The following is a 23,737-nucleotide window of genomic DNA, read 5'->3' as shown; positions in this document are numbered from 1 at the left end:
CTCATCTTTTTTATTTTCACGTTTTTTCCCCTTATCTTTCCACGTTTCTTTTTTACTGCATATTTCCTTGTTTAACTCTTTTAAACTTTTTCTATACTACTTTTTAAGATACACTGAACATCCATTTAATGCTTCATTCCTTTCCGCACATGCAAAAGAAGTCATATGGCACAGAAAGTCTCTCTAATTTTTATGATGACTCTGAACTACATTATATAGGCAATTTTTGTGATTGATTCTTAGGCTTTTTAGCCAAAATAAATTAAAAAAAAAATTACTGAAATAAATTAATTAAAAAACTAATTACCAAAATGAGTTGTTTTTGCCATATAAGAGAAAAAGGATGCGAAAAACGTCATTAGTGATATACATGTATAAGGAAAACGTCACCGTGATAAACATTTTCTTTCTAAATTTCTTCAAATAGAGATATCACCATTCTAGACTTCTAGTAGCATGGATTTTGCTCAGAAAAACATCATTTTTGTAGACGTCTTGCAGATGGTGTTTTTTTGTTTAAAACGTCATCACAAATAACGTCTTGTTCGTCTTATTCTGGCTTGTGAAAGTGGGAAAATTGGCAGTAAGACGGGTCTGAGAACCTTGGCAATAAGACGATATTAGGATGACCATGATAATGGTCAGTACGGTGAGAATCTTGGCTTTGTATTATTATTATTATGATTATTATAATTAGTAAATCATATTTTATGCTGCATAACAAATTTATTCACAAACAACATAAATATAACTTAAAATTCTAAAACCATACAAACAATCATATCTTCTTCTTTTTTCTTTCTCTTCTCTTTTTTTTTTTTTTTTTCTTCTTCCTTCTTTGCTCTTCACGTTATCAAGCCCAACAGATGCAACGTTGAAGGGACTGGTGCATGTGGCAAAGAAGTCGATCGTCAACCCAGGTAATAATTTCTTTGAGTTTTTGGTCAAACCCGCTTGTAACCATCTCTATTTCACTGCATGCTCATGTCTCTCTGTAGGAAAATGCTTAATCCTCCGAAAGCGAAATCCGAAATATCCTCCAAATCATTAAAAAATTATTATTTTTTAATAAATTTATTGTAAAATAATTATTTTATAATAAATTTATTAAAAAATAAAAAAAAATTTTAATGATTCGGATGAAATTTCGGCTTTCGTTCGGAGGTTGTAGCAATGTTCCTCTCTGTAACAATGTGTCTCTCTGTTCCACTACATGCTATCTCTCATGTGTCAAATCGTGCAGTGAAGCATGCAAAACGTCACTCAGGTTGCGTTTTATGCAACACTCCTCAAGTAGTGAAGTCGTCAACATTGTTGACTTTTTTTTATGTAACATGTTTCTGTACTTTTTATGTGGTATGGGGCACTTTTCAGAGGTCACTTTCCATAACGTCTTCTACATCATGGAAGAAATTATTTATTTTGATAATTAATTTTTTATTAAATTATTTCAGTAATTTTATATATTTATTTTTTTTATTCTTGTCAAAAAGCCTGATTCTTAACTAAACAATGACGCTTTCACGATATATTTTAAAATAGCATTATTTTAATACTTGATTGATAGGTTTTTGTTTTTTTGTTACTAATTTAATTAATCGCCCTTCCTCAAAAATAAAATCAATTTAAAATATTAAAATGTTAACAATCTATATTCGTCTGTGAATTGACGAATCCTTTTCCCACCAATTCCACCTGCCATCTTCTGTGGGTCAATTCATCTGAGAAGCAAAAGAGAGCTTCGTCACAGTAACAGTTGCATGGGTCTCAGCTTCTCCTCTGCCTCGGCACCTCACTCCTCTTCCCCCAACCTCTCTCAATGTTCAGGCAAGTCTTCAACTTTTCTCCACCCTTTCTAAATTCACCCCAACACGCAACTGGGTCGTTCCCCGTTTCCTTGAATTCGATTTCTTTCATGATGGTTTCGATTCCTCTGTTTTCAGGTTCATCAAGCACTGAAGACCGAGTTCTGAAATGGCCGAACATGAAGGTGTTCAGTTACGAGGAGCTCAAATCTGCAACAAACAATTTTAGCCCTGACACAGTGATCGGTGAGGGTGGTTTTGGCCAAGTTTTCAAGGGATGGTTAAATGAGAAGACCCTCTCCCCTGCCAGACCCAACTCTGGTTTTGGAATGGCCGTTGCCATCAAAAAGTTGAACCCCGAAAGCACACAAGGCTTTCAAGAGTGGCAGGTCATGTATAACAGACCTTAGCTAAACATTGTTACTGAAAACGTGCATATATTTTCACAATTAAACAATAATGTTAATGATTTTAACAAGTGAAAGACTAAGTTGAACAAATTTTAAAAAATAGAAAAACTAAAAGAGTAATGCCAAAACATAACTAGGCATTCTTTGGCTAAATGTTTATCATTCTGTCTTGTGGTTTTACTTGTCAATTGCATATTGTAGTGTAACCTTCAAACAATTAGAGTACCTTTCATGTGATAAAATCTACTGTTTGCACAAATTCAGTCTGGCTATCTGATTGTTTAAAATGATTTACTGTTGATTGGAAGATGCAGTCAGAAGTAAACTTTTTAGGAAATCTTACTCACCCCAACCTGATCAAGCTATTGGGTTACTGTTGGGATGATGATGAGCTTCTTCTTGTGTACGAGTTCATGCCTAAGGGAAGCTTAAACAATCATCTATTCAGAAGTATGAATTGAAGACAATAATAATAGTCAAGGAAAACTCCTTGTCACTAATTTGAGTTTAATTCATTTTCTTTGTCGTGTTTCTGAGCAGGAAATCGTAACTTACGAACACTTGATTGGAACACCAGGATTATGATAGCTATTGGTGCAGCTCGGGCACTAGCTTTCTTGCATGCCTCCGAAAAACAAGTCATATTTAGAGATTTCAAGTCCTCACATATACTCCTTGATAAGGTCAGTTACTTTTTTTGGTTGTTTTCTTTCGGTGGAACCAGTTACTTTTTGGTTAGTCTACCTTTTCCCTTGTTTCAATTCATGGAAGCAAAAGAAAATGTCATATCTAGTTGTGATGAAAAGACAGTTTATGCATTTTGACCCCATTAGCCAAACTCATTGGAAAGGTATGAAAACTTAGTCTGTTAATAGAATATCAACTGAAAAGTGCAATGTCTTTGTTGTCTTTGTCTCTTTTTTATATGCTGCCAATACTGGACCCATTGACTTGTTGAAGCATGTTACATGATGTTATGAATGCAAAATATTTTTGAAGTAACAAAAGTTGATATTTATTTAATGCTAAATTTCTCATATTATTTTGATGACCATTGTTTTGTGACTTTTAACCTACAGAACTACATTGCAAAAATCTCAGATTTTGGGTTGGCTAAGTTGGGGCCTGCTGGGGGACAATCACATGTTGGCTTTTTGACCTCAGTAAATTAAAAAAAAATAAAAATATATGAAATAAATTAAAAAAAAGACTAATTACCAAAATAGGTGATTTTGGACAGGTAAGCATACACGTGGCACTGAAAACGCCTGGGGGGTGGGCGTTTTTTAGAAAACGCCTCCACCCCAGGCGCCATCTATGCTGATGTGGCACGGTGAAGAGAAAACGCTGGGGGGAGGCGTGTTGTACACGTGGCAGAAGATTGTTGATGGCGCCTCCCCCCCAGGCGCCATGTAAGCTGACGGTAAAAAGAAAACGCTAGGGGAGGAGGCGTGTTGTACACGTGGCAGAAGATTGTTGATGGCGCCTCCCCCCCAGGCGCCATGTGTAGACGATGTGCCACACACTGAAAGCGCCTCCCCTCCAGGCGTTTTGCCATGTCTGGGTGCGCACCTCAGTACAAATTTACAAAAACGCCTGAGGGTCAGGCGCTATCAAATTAGTTAAATGTATTGGGTTGCACAAGATTCATTTGTTCGGTTTGTGGTCCAACGTATTTTTTATTTGGTGGTCCAGGTGCTTCAAGTAAGTAAGGGTTTTTAAATATTTGTAAATTTAAAATTTAAATTTTATATGTTCTATGTATGTATCATTGTTAGGTTTGTATAGTAGACTGGTATAAAAATTAAAAGATAATTTTTTTTTAGTTTGAAGTTGAAAACGAGAATGAAACACGTGGAACGGGCCGTTCTGAGAAAGCACGTATTCAGAACGGGCCGTTCCTGTTTTTAACGAATGGTTGGTAAGATTTGGTTTGGAACGGCCCGTTCTCTTTTTAGAACAGGGCGTTCTGAATGAAAATTTTACCTGTAATTAGTTCCCTGAGAACGGGCCGTTGTAAATTCATAACGGCCCGTTCTGAAATCAGAACGAGACGTTGTGAATTCAGAACGGTCTGTTCTGAAATCACAATGGGTCGTTCTGAAGTCAAAACGGGTCGTTCTGAAATTCAGAACGGCCCGTTCTGGAATTAGAACGGGCCGTTCCAGTGGCCCAATTAAAATTTTTTTAAATGAAAAAGCTATTTAATTTGATTTTTATAATTGAATATATGTATTTATTGCAATGTTAAAAGTTGTGATATTATATTGAATATTTGAAACCGGGACAGCATAAGAGTAATATTTAATTTGATTTGTATTTGATTAGGAATGTCTCGTAGAGGTATTGATTACGTACCTGATAGTGATGAAGAAGTAGACATTGTTCCATCAAATGAATTATGGACAGATGAACAATTTTTGGCGTCAATGAGAAGTGCAATGGTAGCAAGACAGGCTGAAGAGGCTCGAGAACAGGAGCCATTGTCTCCGTTGTCACCCCCTACACCAAAACTTGGGGATGATGACGAAGAGACATCGAGTACACGTGACATTGGTCGTGTTATTCCTGGACCAGCTGGTTTGGTCCAAGCTACAATGAGGAACAGGGAAGCTGAAAATCCGTTGCCAACACAAGAGTTTTTGGCTGATCTTAATGGACCTGCGATGTTGGTGTTCAACTCTAACCCGTGGCGCTATGCTATGCATTATGTGAAATCTAGAGGTTTGTTTAGCATATTAAGTTTGATGTGTGTAAATTTAATGATGCAAATAATGTTAACTATAATTTGTATTTTTTTAATAATAGGTCTACCTGAAGTGACTTCATTGATTAATATCGACCACAATTTACAAAGAGTCCCAACAGTTGTTGCTTTTGTGGAGTCTATGACCCCAACTGGACAGGGAAATTATACTATTAATTTAAAGGTATGGTTAGTGAATTTGTTATACATTAAAAGAAAATATTTTGTAATTAATTGTAAATATTTATTTCAGGACCCAACTGCAACGATTGGTGCAAGCTTACATTACAAAGTTAAGCAACATCGACAATATGGGGAAGACATTGTTGTGGGGTGTGTGTTAATTCTGAAACAGGTAAAATTTGTTGTATAAAATGAAATTATATGTTATTTATGTGTTGAATTGAATTTGTTTGTTTTTTGTTTAGGTTGTTGTGTTTGCCCCCAGGCGTTTCCGTGATCCTTACTTCCTCAATATAACTAAAAATAATATAAAACGGGTGAGTAGTATTAGTTAAATAAAATTTATTTTGTAAGTAATATTGTTTAACAAATGTATGTTAAATTTTTTTCAGGTTATTCCGAAGGATATTTGATTTGATGACAAAAAGTATTTGTAATTTAGTTTTAGGTTTATTGTTAATTCGAATGGTTGTAATGTAAATTTTATTGTGAATTGCAATATTTAAATTTGGATAATATTGTTATTAAATATTCGTGAAAAAATAATTTATTTATTAAATATTTATTGTGCATTTTAGTTATATGTATTTGTTGTTGTTGTTTTATAATTTTGTAATGAAAAAAAATTGTTAAATTATGCACTTCATATTATTTTATTATTTTAGTTAGGGTCCATCTGCCTATAAATATAAGTGTGTGTGTGTGTGTTTTTTATGTTCAGACACTTTCTCTTCAACTTAAGATAGAAATATTGTAGTAGTGAGTTCGAAGAATGGGTTCAGCAACAGTGTTTGCTCTTGTGTTTCAAAATGTTCAGATATTTCAAACTCAGTACGGTCTTGATTATGCCATACAAATGCCATCTAGTGGGAGAGTTATCAAACTTAACGAAGACATGACACTTGTTGATTTGTTGAATGAGGTACATAGGAGGTTGATCAAAGGGGATAGCAAACGCATAAGTCAAGTTCATTATCGTTGTCCAGTTAGATATGAAGATAGTGGAAAGCAATATACTCCATATCCTTTAACCTGTGATGAAGATGTGACATTCATGTTTCACAAATTTGCAGAAGACCCGAATGAATTACTACTTAATTTGTTTGTTACTTTTGAAGATCTGGAGCCTCAACAATTGCAGATGTGGAACATGGTCAATTCATTTGAAAGACAACTAAACTTCATGTAGGGTTTAGGGTTGAGGATTTTCTTGTTTGTATCGTTGTTTATTTTGTAAACAGTCAATGTTTACTTTGTTAACTTCATGTATTTGTTGTCGTTGTTGTTAAACAATAGTTAAGTGTTTGTTGAAGTTTAAAAGTATTGTCTTAATTTGAATGTAGTAGTAAAGTGTTGAAGTATTAATAATATTTACGTTTGTGATTAACAAATGTGATAATATATTGGTTACAATGAAAAATAAAATTTGAAAATGTAAAGTATAAAGTAGGTTAAACGAATTTCCCTGATTGCAATGACAAAATCGACGGTGTAGATCATCTTAAATTTAAATTCAGTGTTCATTGGTCAGATTTGTTGTCTCCTAATAGCATGGGAAAAGAACGGCTCTGATCGCACCGACAGATTAAACGGTGTAGATCATCTTGATTTTAAATTCGTCACTGTTGATGGGTCAGATGTGTTGTCTCCGAGTAGCAGGGGAAACGGACGGCCCTGATCGCACCGACAGAATCAACGGTGTAGATCATCTCGAATTTAAATCCGTCACTGTTCATGCGTCAGATGTGTTGTCTCCTAGTAGCAGGGGAAATGAACGGCTCTGATCGCACCGACAGATTAAATGGTGTAGATCATCTTGATTTTAAATTCGTCACTGTTGATGGGTCAGATGTGTTGTCTCCTAGTAGCAGGGGAAAAGAACGGTCATGATCGCACCGACAGAATCAACGGTCTAGATCATGTATTTTTTAAATCTGTCACTGTGGTAATGTTGCAGCTGCAGCCGGTGTAAAAGGAAAACTGACCCTGCTCACCTCGTCTCGCAACTGCAAGTAGTGACCGATGCTCTCATGCATCATGGTAAAATCAAAGGCATCCCTATGTTCTTCACTAGTGCGATGATACATGTGTTCTAGAACATCGGTCTACAAATAACATAACAAATATCATCAGTACACTAAATTTAAAAATATGTCACAAGTAATTATTTAAAAACATGCGTACATTTGTACTCACCACATATCCTTCCTTTGTAGTAGAAGGAGAAATCCATCGCCTTGTATGTTTCCTATACCACACCATGTATTCTGAACTATAGCTCAAGTGTGGTGTATCACACGCAGGTTGTGTCCATACACGATGATGACGTGACTGCCACTCCTGCACAAATTGAACGTGCATGCGTGACCAGTCCGTGTTATCCTTGCCTCTCAACGAAAGATCATGCAATATCTCCGGATGAATAGGAGGCGTAGGAATGTGTTGGACCATCCCAAATTGTCGCATTACACGATCTGCATAATGATATTCGACGATGTGGAAATTAATCAACGGGACTGTTGACCTCCATACATGTGAGTCCTCCAAACAGTAAGGAGGTAATGTAGGTAGTAACTCCAAGTATGGTTGCCATACAAACTGCAAAATAACCAATCAATTAAGTACTTACGAAGTATCATTTATAATCACAATTTTTTTTATCAAAATCTTCAATATAATATTCTAATAAAATACTTACATCCTCTCTTTTTAAACGGTCAAAATAGTCTCTATACTTCACAATTTTTTCTTTTGTTTCCTCTCTAGGTTTATGCAAGGCATTATTCCACCTGTTATAAAAACAAAAAAACCATCAAATCTTCAACTTCCAAATTAATTCTAAATATATTTATTCTAAAATCGATCACAAGTAATATAGTTACTAACCTTGCCCCTAGAGGAACATGAAATGTAGATAAAGGTGGATGAGGTGGTTCAATAAATGGAAATCGATACCATGCCCATAATTGTAGTAAAATACCTGACCCAGCAATTTCCTTGTGATCATAATTCGTCACCACACACAACTCCCTGTACAAATTTGCCAGGACGCATGACCCCCAACTCATTTGACCACAAACATCTAGGTCTTCGAGGAAACTCAAGTATCTGAGGGATACAAACGCGCTAGAGTGATCAGTTAATAAATATCCCCCGATCATGCGTAAAATGAACGCTCTAGTATAGCGTTCCAACTGTTCCTGACTATGTATATGCTCAGAAACATCCGAAAACTGCTGGTCAATCCACCTCATCCTCAATCTACCCCCAACAAGCATTGCCTCAGGTGGTGTCATCCCAAGAAGGCGCTGCACAAGAGCTCCCCAATCCATACTTGCGTATCCAGTAATGGGTGCCCCAGAGATCTTCAACCCAAGTAAAATTGCAACATCCTCCAACGTGATAGTACACTCGCCGAAGGACATGTGAAACGTGTGGGTCTCTGGTCTCCATCGCTCAACTAACACAGATATTAAATGATTATCCACAGGAAAGTAACTAATCTGCGCCATCCCCAGAAATCCAGCCCTCTGTAAAAGATCCTGAACAGCAGCTGGAATGACACCACCACGCAACTCTGATTGTTTTGCACTCCTAACCTTCAGAACCCTATCCTCAGCTCCATTCCATATATGCTCAGATATATGAAATGGCTGAAGCCTTAATAATGAATCATCCATAGGTCCTGCATGAATAATCTGTCTAGACATCCTGATATAATTCAACAAACAAACAAATTAAATTAACTCAAACAACAATTTATTTCTAAATTTTATAAAACCCTAAATACCTAATTTAAACCCTCATAATAATTCAACATTTTAAATTGAAATCATTCATTACTGCAATGAGAACGGGCCGTTCTGGTTTCAGAACGGGCCGTTCTCATTGCACAAAAAGTGTATAAATTTGGGTTTCGGAACGGGCCGTTCCGAAAACAGAACGGGCCGTTCTGAACCCATCCATACTTCACTAAATGAAACAACGAGAACGGCCCCACAACGGCCCGTTCTACTTTCAGAACGGCCCGTTCTAAAAGTAGAACTGGCCGTTCTGAAAGTAGAACGGGCCGTTCTGATTTCACAACTGCCCGTTCCACATCCAAAATAACACCCATTTACTTTATCCAGAACGGCCCGTTCCAAAAACAGAACGGGCCGTTCCACACCCACAAACGAGTGACGAAGACCCCTCAACATTTTCTATTTATATTTTTTTCTTACTTTAAAATAATTAAAATTCAAAACATACCTGATAAACGTCTAAATAAACTTGTGTGAGCAAAAAATGTGAGCAACACAGGTACTCTAAAAGCGCCGGAAGCGCCGGAACCTCAAGCGTTTTTGCACAAATATTATCAGCACCTCCGCAGCTCCCACCCACGAGCATCATTTAAACGAATGGGGGAAGGAGGAACAGTGCACAAATGGCGCCTGGGGGGGAGGCGCGTTCAGTGCATGCCACATAGGCACACATGGCGCCTGGGGGTGGGGCGTTTTCAACACAAACGTGCCACGTGTGCATGGCGCCTCCCCCCTGGGCGTTTTGTTTGCACAACTCAGCATGGATGGCGCCTGGGGGGGAGGCGTTTTCAACACAAACGTGCCACGTGTGCATGGCGCCTCCCCCCTGGGCGTTTTCTTTGCACAATGCCACCTCAGCATGGATGGCGCCTGGGAGGGAGGCGTTTTCTATAAAACGCCCAACCCCCAGGCGCCATCCATGCCCAGTCAGCGCTGACATGTCCAAAACTACCTATTTTGATAAATTGTTTTTTTTTTTAATTTATTTTGTGTATTTTTTTTTTAATTACTTGGGTCAAAAAGCCATCACATGTTACTACCAGGTTCATGGGCACGCTTGGTTATGCTGCTCCCGAATATATGGCGACAGGTAAATATATATCTGCAAATATGGCAATCAAATCAGCTTTAAATGTATGTTTTGACTTTATTATTATCTCACAAGGCAAAATGTGAGCCAAGATTACATGCTTTGCAAGTAAGAAGGAAATGGAAGCAAAGTAAAGGAAAAAACAAAAGATCTGTTTGATTTGAGAAAACGTTTTTCATCTTCATTTCATGTTTCCATAAATAATTACTAAAATGCCATACCATATGGTTTCTTGATTTGAAATACTTGTACAAGAAACAGTTAAAAACAAGATTTGTGTTGTTTTCACTCTTTCTGAAAATAGGAAACAGAGTGAAAACAAAGCAGCATATTGACTTTTTTGTAATTATCAATAAAAACAGGAAATGAAATCAGACAGTTTTCTTAAACCAAGCTGGCCTTACTACAAAAAGCAATGATTTATGGAAGATGAAGTTTGGGGAATCAAGATTAAAATAAGGAGTACTGTAGTTTAATCCTTTGACCCACCAAAAACTAACAGGCTTTGAAATGTATCATTATTCAACAGGGCACTTGTATGTGAAGAGTGATGTGTATGGATTTGGTGTAGTGCTGCTAGAAATGCTGACAGGCATGCAGGCACTTGACACAGATCGGCCAACAGGCAAGCACAACCTAGTTAAATGGAGAGAGGCTTTTCTTTTCTCCAAAAGAAATTTGAAAACCATTATGGATGCTAACATGGAACGTCAATATTCACCCAAGGCAGCATGGCGAGCAGCACGACTTACTCTAAAATGCCTAGAACCTCACCCTTACAACCGCCCTTCTATGAAAGATGTTGTTAAGGAATTGGAAGCCATTGAAGCTATCCATGAAAAATGGGTGTTTAGTTATGCGGAGCTGAAATCTGCAACAACGAATTTTAGTCATGTGGTTGGTGAGGGTGGTTTTGGCATAGTTTACTGGGGATGGCTGGATGACAAGACCTTATTCCCTGTCAGGGAACGTTTTGGAAAGGTTGTTGCAATAAAAGACCTTCGCCGAACACTGGGCAGCATGCAAGGGAATTTAGAGTGGCAGGTCATGTACAACAGACCTTAGCCTAACATTTATGGTGAAAACATGCATATATTTTCACAATTAAAGAATCATATAAAAAAATTAATAATAAAAAGACTAAAAGAGTAATACCAAAACATAACTAGGCATTTTTTTTGGCTAAATGTTTATCATTTTATCATGTGCTGTTACTTATCATACTGCATTTAATATTTTTGTGTAACCTTCAACACAATTAGAGTACCTTCCATGTAATAAATCCTACTTTTTGCACAAATTCAGTATAGCTAGCTATCTGATTATTAAACATAATTTTCCGTTGATTGTAAAATGCAGTCAGAACTATTCTTTTTAGGAATGCTTTCTCACCCCAACCTGGTCAACCTATTGGGTTACTGCAGGGATGATAATGATAAGCTTCTTCTTGTGTACGAGTTCATGCCTAAGGGAAGCTTAAACACTCATCTATTTAGAAGTATGAATTAATGACAATAAAAATAGTCAAGGAAAACTCCATGTCACAAATTTAATTCAATTTCATTGTTGTGTTTCTGAGCAGGAAATTCTAACTTGGAACCACTTTCATGGAACACCAGGCTTAAAATAGCTATTGGTGCAGCTCGGGCTCTAGCTTTCTTGCACGCCTCTGAAAAACAAGCCATGTACAGAGATTTCAAGGCTTCACATATACTACTCGATGGGGTCAGTTTCTTTTGTTGGTTGATTTCTTCCAATGGAAGCAGTTATGTTTTTGTTAGGTCTTTTTCCTTTGTTTCAAATTTCAATTGATGGAAGCTAAAGCAAATGTAATGAGTTTGCTTGCATATAAGCTTAGAAGAGCTTGAGAGTTTATCTAATGAAAATATGGCTTTATTTTTGGTAGAGAAACTTTCAAAATAGCTTGTATCTAAATAGGCTCATTATCAAATTAGGATGAATAGACAGTTTATGAAATTTGACCCCATTAACCAAGTTCGTGTTGAAAAGGTATGAAAACTTATTCTGTTAATATAATATCAATTGAAAAGTGAAATGTATTTGTTCTCCTTGTCTCTTTTTTAAGTGTTGTCAATACAGGACCCATTGACTAGTTTAAGCATGTTACATGATGTTATTAATGCAAAATATTTTTTAAGTAACAAAAATTGATATTTATTTAATGCTAAATTTCTCATCATTTTGAAGACCGATTATTTTGTCCTACAGAATTACAATGCAAAAATCTCAGATTTTGGCTTGGTTAAATTGGGGACTTTTGAAGGACAATCACACGTAAGTACCAGAATCTTGGGCACGTATGGTTACGTTGCTCCAGAATATATGGCAACAGGTAAATAATATATCTGCACATAATTGACAATTAAATCAGCTTTAAATGTATGGTTTGACTTTATTAATTACTCACCAGGCATAACACGAGCCAAGTTTATATGCTATGCCAAGTAAGAAGGAAATTTGTTTTTTGGTAAAGAATGAAAGTAAAAACAACAGACAAATCAAGACATAGAGTCTCTTCCAAGCGGAAACAAGATAAAATCAGGAGGACTCCTCCAAACTACATTGGAACTCGTGTTCCGTACCCCCCAGTTGGCAAGCGTATGGGCTACTGAGTTTATCTCTCTAGGGATAAGATTAACGTAAACTACCCAGTCCCGGGCTAGCAGGCACCTAATACGACGAATAACATCATAATGGTTGTGCAAGTAGTCCCTATCCGTTGACCGATCTTGAAATGGCATAACAGCTTCCAGGCAATCACATTCGCAACTCACCTTCCGAAACCCACCTTCCCAGCAAAGCGATAAGCCAGCTTCCAAAGCCAACAGTTCAGCACGTAACGCATCCCCAGTCAACGCTCCACGTGAGAATCCACCCCGCCACATACCTACACAGTCACGAATTACTCCACCCATCCCCATAGCCGCAATGTCCCTCAACCAACTCCCGTCCGTGTTAAGTTTGACCCACGGATGCTCCGGAGGTCGCCATAAAGGTTGCTCCGTCCACAAGCGCCTCTTAGCATTATACACACTATTCTCCACCGTAGACAGTGTCACCTTCCTACGAACTGCCGAAATTGTCCAAAGCTCGCCGTTGAGCAACATGTTATTTCTAAACCGCCAAACCCACCACAAGGTGATGGATAGCTTAATAACATTCGTATGCAGAATAATCCCCTTTAGCCACTGAAAACAATCCCTCTCCAAGAAGAACCACCCCGTACTGATCCCGCCAGCCATCAGCACCTCTCGCGAGTACGGGCAATCACGAAGTGCATGTAGGATAGTTTCTTGAGGGCAAGAACAACGCGAGCATGCACCGGACTCAGTGAGCCTCCTATCAGCCCGAACCTGGTTCGTTGGAAGGGCTGAATGAAGGCATTGCCACAGAAAGAACTTAACCTTCTCTGGGATCAATAACTTCCAGACCTTTTTCCAAACTACATCCCCCTCTGTCGACAGGACCGTGGTCATAAATCGATATCTAGAGGCCGCTGTATAACAACCCGAATTATCACCCCTCCAGACAAAGTGATCCAGCCCCAAAGAGGAATTGACGACACTCAACCTATGGACCGAACTTGACAGCTCCGCCGGAAGAACAGTATGCAAGTTAGTAAAGTTCCAAACTCCACTAGCCCAGCAGTCGGCGATCGTTTTATTGATGTCCGCAACGTGAACGAACGGGACTCTCCCGCACCAAAGCCTAGTACCTGACCAATCCGTGTACCAAAGGGATGAGGCACCCGATCCTAGCCGAGGCTCGAAACCCTCCCGAAGAGAAGGGAGGGCCTTAACAAGACTTGACCAGATTGGAGAAGCACCCCGCCTGTTTTGGGCACACAAGATAGAATTTCCGTGTAGGTATAAACTACTGAGGATTTGAACCCAAGGCTTCTGTGGCGCCGTCAGTAGATCCCAGACTAACTTCCCAAGGAGTGCTATATTAACCCTTTGCGCCTCCCTAACCCCAAGACCACCGTGCTCTTTGGGTTGAGTAACAGTAGCCCAACTCACTGGGGACCAATACCGTGACCTGTCAGATTTTGCCCAGAGCATACGACGACAAGCCTGATCAATTCTATTGCACACCGCCTGAGGAAGCCATCGTGTTTGCATGCTGTAAACTGGAATAGAGGAGATGGTAGACTTCACTAGGCACAGCTTCCCTGCCTTATTAAGGAGCTTGGACTTCCAAGCCGCAAGTCTACCCTGGATCTTATCCATCACATCATAAAAGTCTGCGCACCTAGGCTGACCATGAGTCATGGGAACCCCCAAATACTTCCTGATCTGAGCCGTGTGGCCAATCCCGAGCAAGCCCTCCATAGCTTCGATCCTCCTCTGTGAAACCCTTCTAGAGCTCACAAACTTAGACTTAGTCAAATTAACTCTCAAGCCTGATGACCGCGAAAATTCCTCCAAGGTCGATGCCACCAACCGAGCCTGGTCCTCTGTAGCTTGACAAAATAATAAAATATCATCAGCGAAGAGAAGATGTGAAAGCGGTAACCCCCCAGGGGATAACTGGATCGGTTTCCAATGACCCATCTGGAGTAACTCAGAGATCCTGAGGGCTAGACGCTCCATACAGAAAACAAACAAATACGGAGATAATGGGTCCCCCTATCGAAGTCCACGAGACGGAACAAAGGACGGTAGTGTGCTTCCATTCCAAAGAAGTGAGATTGACGAATTCTTCAACCCCCACATGATAAGCTTAGTAGTGACGGTTGGAAAGCCAAATTGCACCAGCGTCGATTCCAAGAAATCCCACTTGACTCTGTCATATGCCTTTTCAAGATCAATTTTTAAGGCCAAAGATCCCATACCTGAACCGTCCTTTCGTACAAAATGTATGGCTTCTTGAGCAATAATATTGTGATCACGAGTCCCCTTCCCGAGGATAAAGCTGCCCTGAAATGGGCCAATGAAGTCTTGCAGGAAGGGCCTGAGGCGAGCCACAATCACTTTAGAAATAACCTTCCAGGCAACGTTACACAAGCTTATAGGGCGAAATTCTTTGAGGCTAACCGGATGGTCCACCTTCGGAATTAACACCATTTGTGTCTCCAAGAGGGATATGTCCGAGAACCCTAACCGAAAGGCATCCTTCACTGTACGCCATAACTCCTCCCCTACAATAGGCCAATATTGCTTGAAAAGGAACGGTTGAAACCCATCCGGCCCTGGAGCCTTGAACGATTTCATACTCATCACTGCCCGGCGAACCTCCTCCTTCGTGACTGGGGCAGTTAAGGCAGTTTGGGCCTCAACCCCCAGGTTAGGTGGCACCCCAGCATGCATGTAACAAGGCCCTTGTTCGTTAGTACTCGAGAAAAGCTCCTTATAGAACCGGACTGCCTCATTTTTCATTACCACAGGATCCGTATGCCAAGCCCCATCTGGTAGAAACAACCCCTGAATCTTGTTTCTCCGTCTTCGCGCGAGTGTTTGAGCATGGAAGAAGGACGTATTACGGTCCCCAAACCTCACCCACTTTTCTCTAGATTTCTGAAACCATAGGTACTCCTCCTGAAGACAAGTTTCATCCAGCTCTGCTTGTATGGACTTTTCTAAGCATGACAGGCTTTCTGATTCCCCCATCTCGAGTTGTACTTGTACCCCTCTGAGACGTCGTTGGAGAACCTTCTTTCTAGTAATGATATTCCCAAACACTTCCTTATTGAACTTGATGGCATCCACACGAACAGCCTGTAACCCATTAGCAAGGGTCGGTGTGCTACGGCCCCAAGCCTCCCTAACAATCTGCTCAAACCCTTTATGGGTGGCCCAAGCAGCTTGGAACCGAAAGGGTCGATCTTGAGCCTTGTCTCCTGAGCCTCCACGCCGCAGTAAAAGAGGGCAATGATTGGAGTATACCCTGCACAGATTCTCAACATATGCTTCTGGAAACATTGCTTGCCACGCAACATTGCACACCGCACGGTCTAGCCGCTTTGCCAGCACGACCCCACGTTGATTTCTATACCACGTGAAACGGAGGCCCTTAGCCCCCATGTCAAGAAGATTACAATCATTCAGAACTTCCAGAAATTTTGAAGCCCGTGTTGTCGAGAAGCGACCACCCCTACATTCCGTTGACAACATAATTTCATTGAAATCTCCAAGCACCAGCCATGGCAGCGTAATCCGTCCCTCCAACTCCCGAAGATGATCCCAAACTCGCTGTCTGAGTTCCACTTGAGGGCTAGCATAAACGGCAGTACACACCCAACTCTTGCTTCCTTCAACAATCGTAAACGAGATGGCCTGAGAGTGGGAAGCAAAGTCAGAAACCTGCGCAAAACATGACCTCGCCATCAATACCCAAATACCTCCAGAGTGCCCCGTAGCCTCCATGCTATAGCACAACCTATAATCCATCTTCGACCAGAACGACTCCACCGAAGAAAACTGGCAATGTGTTTCCAAAACAATAAAAATAGACGGTTGGTGGAGCCTTACTAACTCCGCAACCCTAAGTAAGAAGGAAATGAAAGTACAGAAAAATTTTCATTATTAATGAAAATAAGAAATTAAGTGAAAAAGGACCTTAATGAAAACAAACTTTTATTAATTTTGAACCATAGTAGAAAATTTCCTTAAAGATAAGCAATAGTGTAGACTAATACTTTGACCATGCACAAACTAAAACGTCTTTGAATTGTTTGAATGTTTCAACAGGGCACTTTTCTGTGAAAAGTGATGTTTATGGGTTTGGTGTAGTGCTGCTTGAAATGCTGACAGGCATGAGGGCTGTGACACCCTCTACCCCAACATACATATACAATAATTATAAACAAATAAAAATTTTCATCAATAAAAATCAAATTTCCAACCACGTAAGGGTAAAGAGTTCACATTCATAAACTTAATCCAAATAACATGTCAGTAAAATTACAAAGAAATAAAACTGAATTTTCCAAAATAATTTAATAAGAACATTTTAAACTAATCCTATCTATGTCCCGATGTCACATGTCCTATCAGAGCAAAACTCAACATAGAAGCCTAAGCTTCATCACCAACATCCTCAGCCTCACGCTGATGATCACCTGTATAACAGTCAAAACAGAACAACACGAGAAAAGGGAGTGAGAAACATCTCTCTCTGGCTCACAGTGTAGAAATATACGCCGAATAGCCAAACACAAACAAAATAAGTATAACATAGATAAATTAATAATAACATCACACTTATCCAAGACATAAACCATCACTTTATCATATAACATTAAGAATGCATATGCATGGACACAGACTACATATTATCATGCATGTGGCGCCAGTAAAACATCACATGGCATATTGCCGCTAGCAATACACGAAGAGTAGTCTAGGAGTACATGCCGGGTCACACCCTCTGCGCACTCTCACTAGAAGGATATACTACCAGAGTCTCGTCGGGATAGCTAAGCCGCGCAAGATACATCCCATGCACACAATGGGCGAGACTGGGACTTCCAAACCGAGCTATCCCCAAGGACTAATCCCCAAAGCTTTTACACTAGGGGGCCTTCTCTGGCGGTGTATTCCATATCGTACCCTTAAAACACTTATGCAAATGATGCATGTCATTCAAGACTATGCATTCTCATATCCCATTATCATTTCTCATTCCCATATCACATTATCATGTCTCATTATCACTTTTCACATCATCTCATCATATTCACATAGTCATCACTTTTCACATCATCTCATCATATTCACATAATCATCATTTTTCACATCATCTCATCATATTCACATAGTGTCTACAGAGCACTCAAAATCATATCAAAATTGATCTATTTTCAAAAATAAATACATATTTATACATCTCATTCAACAAGGAATACATCAGAACAATCAGAAAGCAAAACAGAAAATATTCATATTTTGCCTGTTTCTCATAGGGTTCCCACAGAAACCCACAGAGCACTCTAATTCATATCAAAACTTGTTTATTTTCAAGATTATATACATATTTACACTCAACAAATATCAAGAAACACAACAGAAAACTCAGAAGGTAAAAGAGAAAACATTTAAAATTTGCCTCTTACAATTATCAATGCATTCCCTTAGGGTTTCCCATAGGAACCCATAGAAATCTTAATTCATACGATTAATTACATATAAGAAAACAATAGGCAAAACAGATACAATTAGGAAAAATCCCTCATACATAAGCATACAAAAAATGCAACAAACACAGGATTGGGGGCCAATCTCACTACCCAGCATACAATCCCACACCCAGAGCGAGGTTTCTCACTCCCCCTTACCTCGATAAGCAGGAGCCGAATCTTGTTGGTCACCCCCTCTAGGTTCCCCTTCGTCTTCAGAGAGAAAGGAGGAAGAAGATTAGAAAATGAAAAAATGAGTTTTAGAGATTGCAAAACGCTTTATTTATAGGCATCAGGTCGCGACCAGAACGGCCCGTTCCGAATCCGGAACGGCCCGTTCTGGGCACTCGAAATAGGTACAAAAGCCTCTACCAGAACGGCCCGTTCCAAAACTAGAACGGCCCATTCTGGGGTTTCTGGAACGGCCCGTTTCAATGTGGAACGGCCCGTTCTGAGTCAAACTTTGTTCTTTTAAAATCACATCCGGAACGGCCCGTTCCTAAAGTGGAACGGCCCGTTCTGGGTTAAAATTTTACCCACGAATGCTTGATTTGGAACGGCCCGTTCCCAAAGTGGAACGGCCCGTTCCAGAGCTATGAAAATCCAAATTACTGATTAATAAATAAATAAATAAATAACGTATATATATATATATATATCAAAATAAAATATCAATACAATTTAAAACATGATTTTCTTCAAATAATAATTATAACAAAAATATCATAATTAATAATATTATACAAAATAATTTTCATAAATGATTATTATTAAAAGCCTTTAAAAATTCAATCAAACTCATTTAATTAATCAAAATAATTATAAGGAAATAATCTTCATAAATACAAAAATAAATAATAATAATTTGTAGTATTAGTAGAAAAATTTGGGATGTTACAATTCTCCCCTCCTTTTAAAAATTTCGTCCCGAAATTACCTAAAGCAAATAAAAATGGATATGTCTCCTGCCTTAGACTTTCTAATGTTCCACTTTAGACTTTTGGAATACTACACACAAGTTCACAACTTCCTCTACTCCTCTCTTCACCTTAGACCACCACGCTTCCGCTACGCTACTCTCATGCATCCTCCTAAGGTCCTAATCCATCTAATAGCTCCTAAGTGAAATACTAAGAGTACTCTTATTGCCTTCTTCTAAGATCATCTTCCTTAATTCGGGATTATTAGACACATAGATTCTATCCCGAAACCACAAAACACCATTAACTTCCACTCGAAAAGGGTTATCTATACCCTTACCAATCCTCTCCACTTGGTTCACTAAGAAAGGATCTAACTCTTAGGCTCCTCTAATCTCATCCATTAATTCACTAGTCACCTTCGACATACTCAATTCAATGCTTCTAAGGGTAAGCTCACAAATCAAGCTTAAATCTCTAAACTCTACAATCAAATTTAACCTTTAAATCATCAAAATGATAGATGAAAGATCATCCTACTCAATGCATCTGTCACCACATTGCCTTTACCTAGATAGCAACTGAGATTAAAATCCTAGTCCTTAAGAAATTCCAACTATCTCTTTTGGTCAAAAGATATTTAAGACTCTAACAATCACTAAATACTTCAAGCTTAGAATCATATAGGTAGTGTCTCCAAATCTTAATGTAATATCATAACCACTAACTCATAGATAAGGTAGTTCCTCTCACGAATTTTCAATTGCCTAGAAACATAAGCTACTACCTTTCCTTCTTGCATTAACAATGCATCCAAATTCATCTTATAAGTACTACTATATACCACAAAAGGCTTAGTAAAATCCAATAATATTAACACTAGTCAATCTTGCCTTAAGAGTTGGAACTACTCTCATACTTAATATCCCACATAAAGAGAATACTCCTCCTAGTGAATGTAGTTAAGGGCAATGCTATCTTCGAGATTCCTTCAATAAATCTCCAATAATAATAAGCTAACCTCATAAAACTCTTATCTTCACTAACTGACTTAGATATCTCCCCACTTAAACACAACTTCTACTTGAGACAGATCCATGTTTACCTCAACTGGAATTTACAAGAACTAGAAAATTTATCTCATACAATAAAAAAATAAAATAAAATAAAATAAAATAAGATAAAATAAAATAGTAATACTTAGATAACTTAACATACAACCGTCTTGAATATATCTCCACCCTCAACTACAATATGATCATATCACACCCTAAGATCAATCTCACTAACCACACGACATTCACCAATTGATCCCTAAGATCATCTATCCACATATCAACATACATGCATATTAAATCATATTAGAATACCTACTTTAAACCTTCAAATATACCATCCATAAGCATGTACATGAACAACCCTTACCACATAGCATCATATAATCTTAAACAACCTCTCAATCCACATGAAAACACCTCAAAACATCTTAACAAAATCAATTCTTATCCTTGCATTGCCTACTAACCCAAAAACATTATTACAGCCTACTTCTCCTTTCAACAACTATCAAATAAAATAACACACAGAGAGTTCTACTCATCCAAATGATCTCAAACCTATCTCAAATGAAAGCTAAGAGAATAATCTACAACTCCTATGAAGACATAAGATTCTAAAAAGATCATCTTCTTAGCTAAAAATCTCAAAAACCGCAGCAGATATACTCAGCGCTTACAGCTATACCTTTGATCACCAAAGTAGCTATAACTAGAGTTCTAGACCTCCGTTTTACCTGATTCCAGTTCCATTGGAAAGATAACGTCCAAGGCTACAACTTTTGTGAAGACCATAAATTCTAAATCTGTCAATATGGTACTCATACTGGAACAACAAGACTGCAGCGAAAATATCCTCTACACCAAACAGCAATAGTATATCAATATATCTAAGCCCACAAAAATACCTCAACCCTTCCAAACTCACACCTCAACTTCATATTCAAGCTTTCCACTACAATCCTAAACCAAAACAACTCACATATTCAGTATAAAAGGCTTAGAAAATAAAATTCACATGCTACCTAAACCATAAAAGGTCAACATGCAACCATCAAACTCTAGAAATCATCAACACTTCAATCACTCCTTAAGAATACCAAAACTCCAATTCTCAATATACATCATCCTTAGATTCAATCGCTACAACTATAGCTTTAAAAAATTCCACCAATCGTAAACTCTTAATACACTAAAAACAATCAATGTCTTACCCAAGTCTAAGGCCTTAATAGTTCCTATAATATTAGCACAATATCTCGTCTACCACTACTCGCACATATGCTTGCAACACAAACGATATCACTCAACCACTACTTCTTCCGTAAGCAAGAAGTATCAAACAAATAAGCAATAATAAGAATGAAGAAGAGCGGTCATAATGGTATTAGCTAACACTATCATGACTATCATTCCTCTAATTACAAAATAACTTAACAATATCAAACTCAACAATATCAACACAAGAAGAACATCATCAACATCAAAGCAAAACATCATCATAGTACACAACAAACAAGACATAGTCAGAGTACACAACTGAATCATGATAAGTACATAACTTACGGCCGATTGGATCGACCTGCTCTGATACCACTTAATGTGACACCCTCTACCCCAACATACATATACAATAATTATAAACAAATAAAAATTTTCATCAATAAAAATCAAATTTCCAACCACGTAAGGGTAAAGAGTTCACATTCATAAACTTAATCCAAATAACATGCCAGTAAAATTACAAAGAAATAAAACTGAATTTTCCAAAATAATTTAATAAGAACATTTTAAACTAATCCTATCTATGTCCCGATGTCACATGTCCTATCAGAGCAAAACCCAACATAGAAGCCTAAGTTTCATCACCAACATCCTCAGCCTCACGCTGATGATCACCTGTATAACAGTCAAAACAGAACAACACGAGAAAAGGGAGTGAGAAACATCTCTCTCTGGCTCACAGTGTAGAAATATACGTCGAATAGCCAAACACAAACAAAATAAGTATAACATAGATAAATTAATAATAACATCACACTCATCCAAGACATAAACCATCACTTTATCATATAACATTAAGAATGCATATGCATGGACACAGACTACATATTATCATGCATGTGGCGCCAGTAAAACATCACATGGCATATTGCCACTAGCAATACACGAAGAGTAGTCTAGGAGTACATGCCGGGTCACACCCTCTGCGCACTCTCACTAGAAGGATATACTACCAGAGTCTCGTCGGGATAGCTAAGCCGCGCAAGATACATCCCATGCACACAATGGGCGAGACTGGGACTTCCAAACCGAGCTATCCCCAAGGACTAATCCCCAAAGCTTTTACACTAGGGGGCCTTCTCTGGCGGTGTATTCCATATCGTACCCTTAAAACACTTATGCAAATGATGCATGTCATTCAAGACTCTATGCATTCTCATATCCCATTATCATTTCTCATTCCCATATCACATTATCATGTCTCATTATCACTTTTCACATCATCTCATCATATTCACATAGTCATCACTTTTCACATCATCTCATCATATTCACATAATCATCATTTTTCACATCATCTCATCATATTCACATAGTGCCTACAGAGCACTCAAAATCATATCAAAATTGATCTATTTTCAAAAATAAACGCATATTTATATATCTCATTCAACAAGGAATACATCAGAACAATCAGAAAGCAAAACAGAAAATATTCATATTTTATCTGTTTCTCATAGGGTTCCCACAGGAACCCACAGAGCACTCTAATTCATATCAAAACTTGTTTATTTTCAAGATTATATACATATTTACACTCAACAAATATCAAGAAACACAACAGAAAAATCAGAAGGTAAAACAGAAAACATTTAAAATTTTCCTCTTACAATTATCAATGCATTCCCTTAGAGTTTCCCATAGGAACCCATAGAAATCTTAATTCATACGATTAATTACATATAAGAAAACAATAGGCAAAACAGATACAATTAGGAAAAATCCCTCATACATAAGCGTACAAAAAATGCAACAAATCCAGGATTGGGGGCCAATCCCACTACCCAGCATACAATCCCACACCCAGAGCGAGGTTTCTCACTCCCCCCCTTACCTCGATAAGCAGGAGCCGAATCTTGTTGGTCGCCCCCTCTAGGTTCCCCTTCGTCTTCAGAGAGAAAGGAGGAAGAAGATTAGAAAATGAAAAAATGAGTTTTAGAGAGTGCAAAACGCTTTATTTCACTACTAGAAAAATTCATATTTGTGACGAATTTTGTGACGGAAAAAATAGCATCGCTAATAGTGACGGATTTTGTGAGGGAATTTTAAGTTTTGTGACGGACTAGAATTTATTGACTTTTGTGACGGATTTTGTGATGGAATATATTCCGTCTCTAAAAATCCGTCACAAATTTCGTCACTGAATCAAAAAAAAAAAATTTGTGACGGATTTTGTGACGGAAAAATTTTCGTCTCTAAAAATCCGTCACAAATTTCATCGCTAAATAAAAAAAAATGTTTGTGACGGATTTTGTGACGGAATGAATTTCGTCTCTAAAAAATCCGTCACAAAGTTCGTCACTA

At 38.2% G+C, this 23,737-nt stretch overlaps 1 protein-coding gene across 1 annotated transcript; it reads left to right on the top strand.

The window, feature by feature from the left end:
• The first annotated feature begins 1,643 nt into the window (after window positions 1-1,643).
• On the top strand, window positions 1,644-16,947 carry LOC109789667 (receptor-like cytoplasmic kinase 176). The gene is made up of 11 exons (XM_083075087.1): window positions 1,644-1,827; window positions 1,944-2,194; window positions 2,530-2,665; window positions 2,756-2,898; window positions 3,295-3,358; window positions 9,978-10,037; window positions 10,567-11,081; window positions 11,397-11,535; window positions 11,620-11,762; window positions 12,267-12,390; window positions 16,748-16,947. Exons 1-11 carry the CDS (start codon window positions 1,761-1,763, stop codon window positions 16,930-16,932), a joined length of 1,827 nt encoding a protein of 608 aa, XP_082931213.1. The 5' UTR covers window positions 1,644-1,760; the 3' UTR covers window positions 16,933-16,947.
• The last annotated feature ends 6,790 nt before the right edge of the window (window positions 16,948-23,737 follow it).

Source organism: Cajanus cajan, chromosome 5 (assembly GCF_000230855.2).
Source record: "Cajanus cajan strain Asha chromosome 5, NIPB_CcT2T_4, whole genome shotgun sequence".
NCBI classification, from domain to species: Eukaryota; Viridiplantae; Streptophyta; class Magnoliopsida; order Fabales; family Fabaceae; genus Cajanus; species Cajanus cajan.
This window is presented reverse-complemented; position numbering and strand designations above follow the sequence as displayed.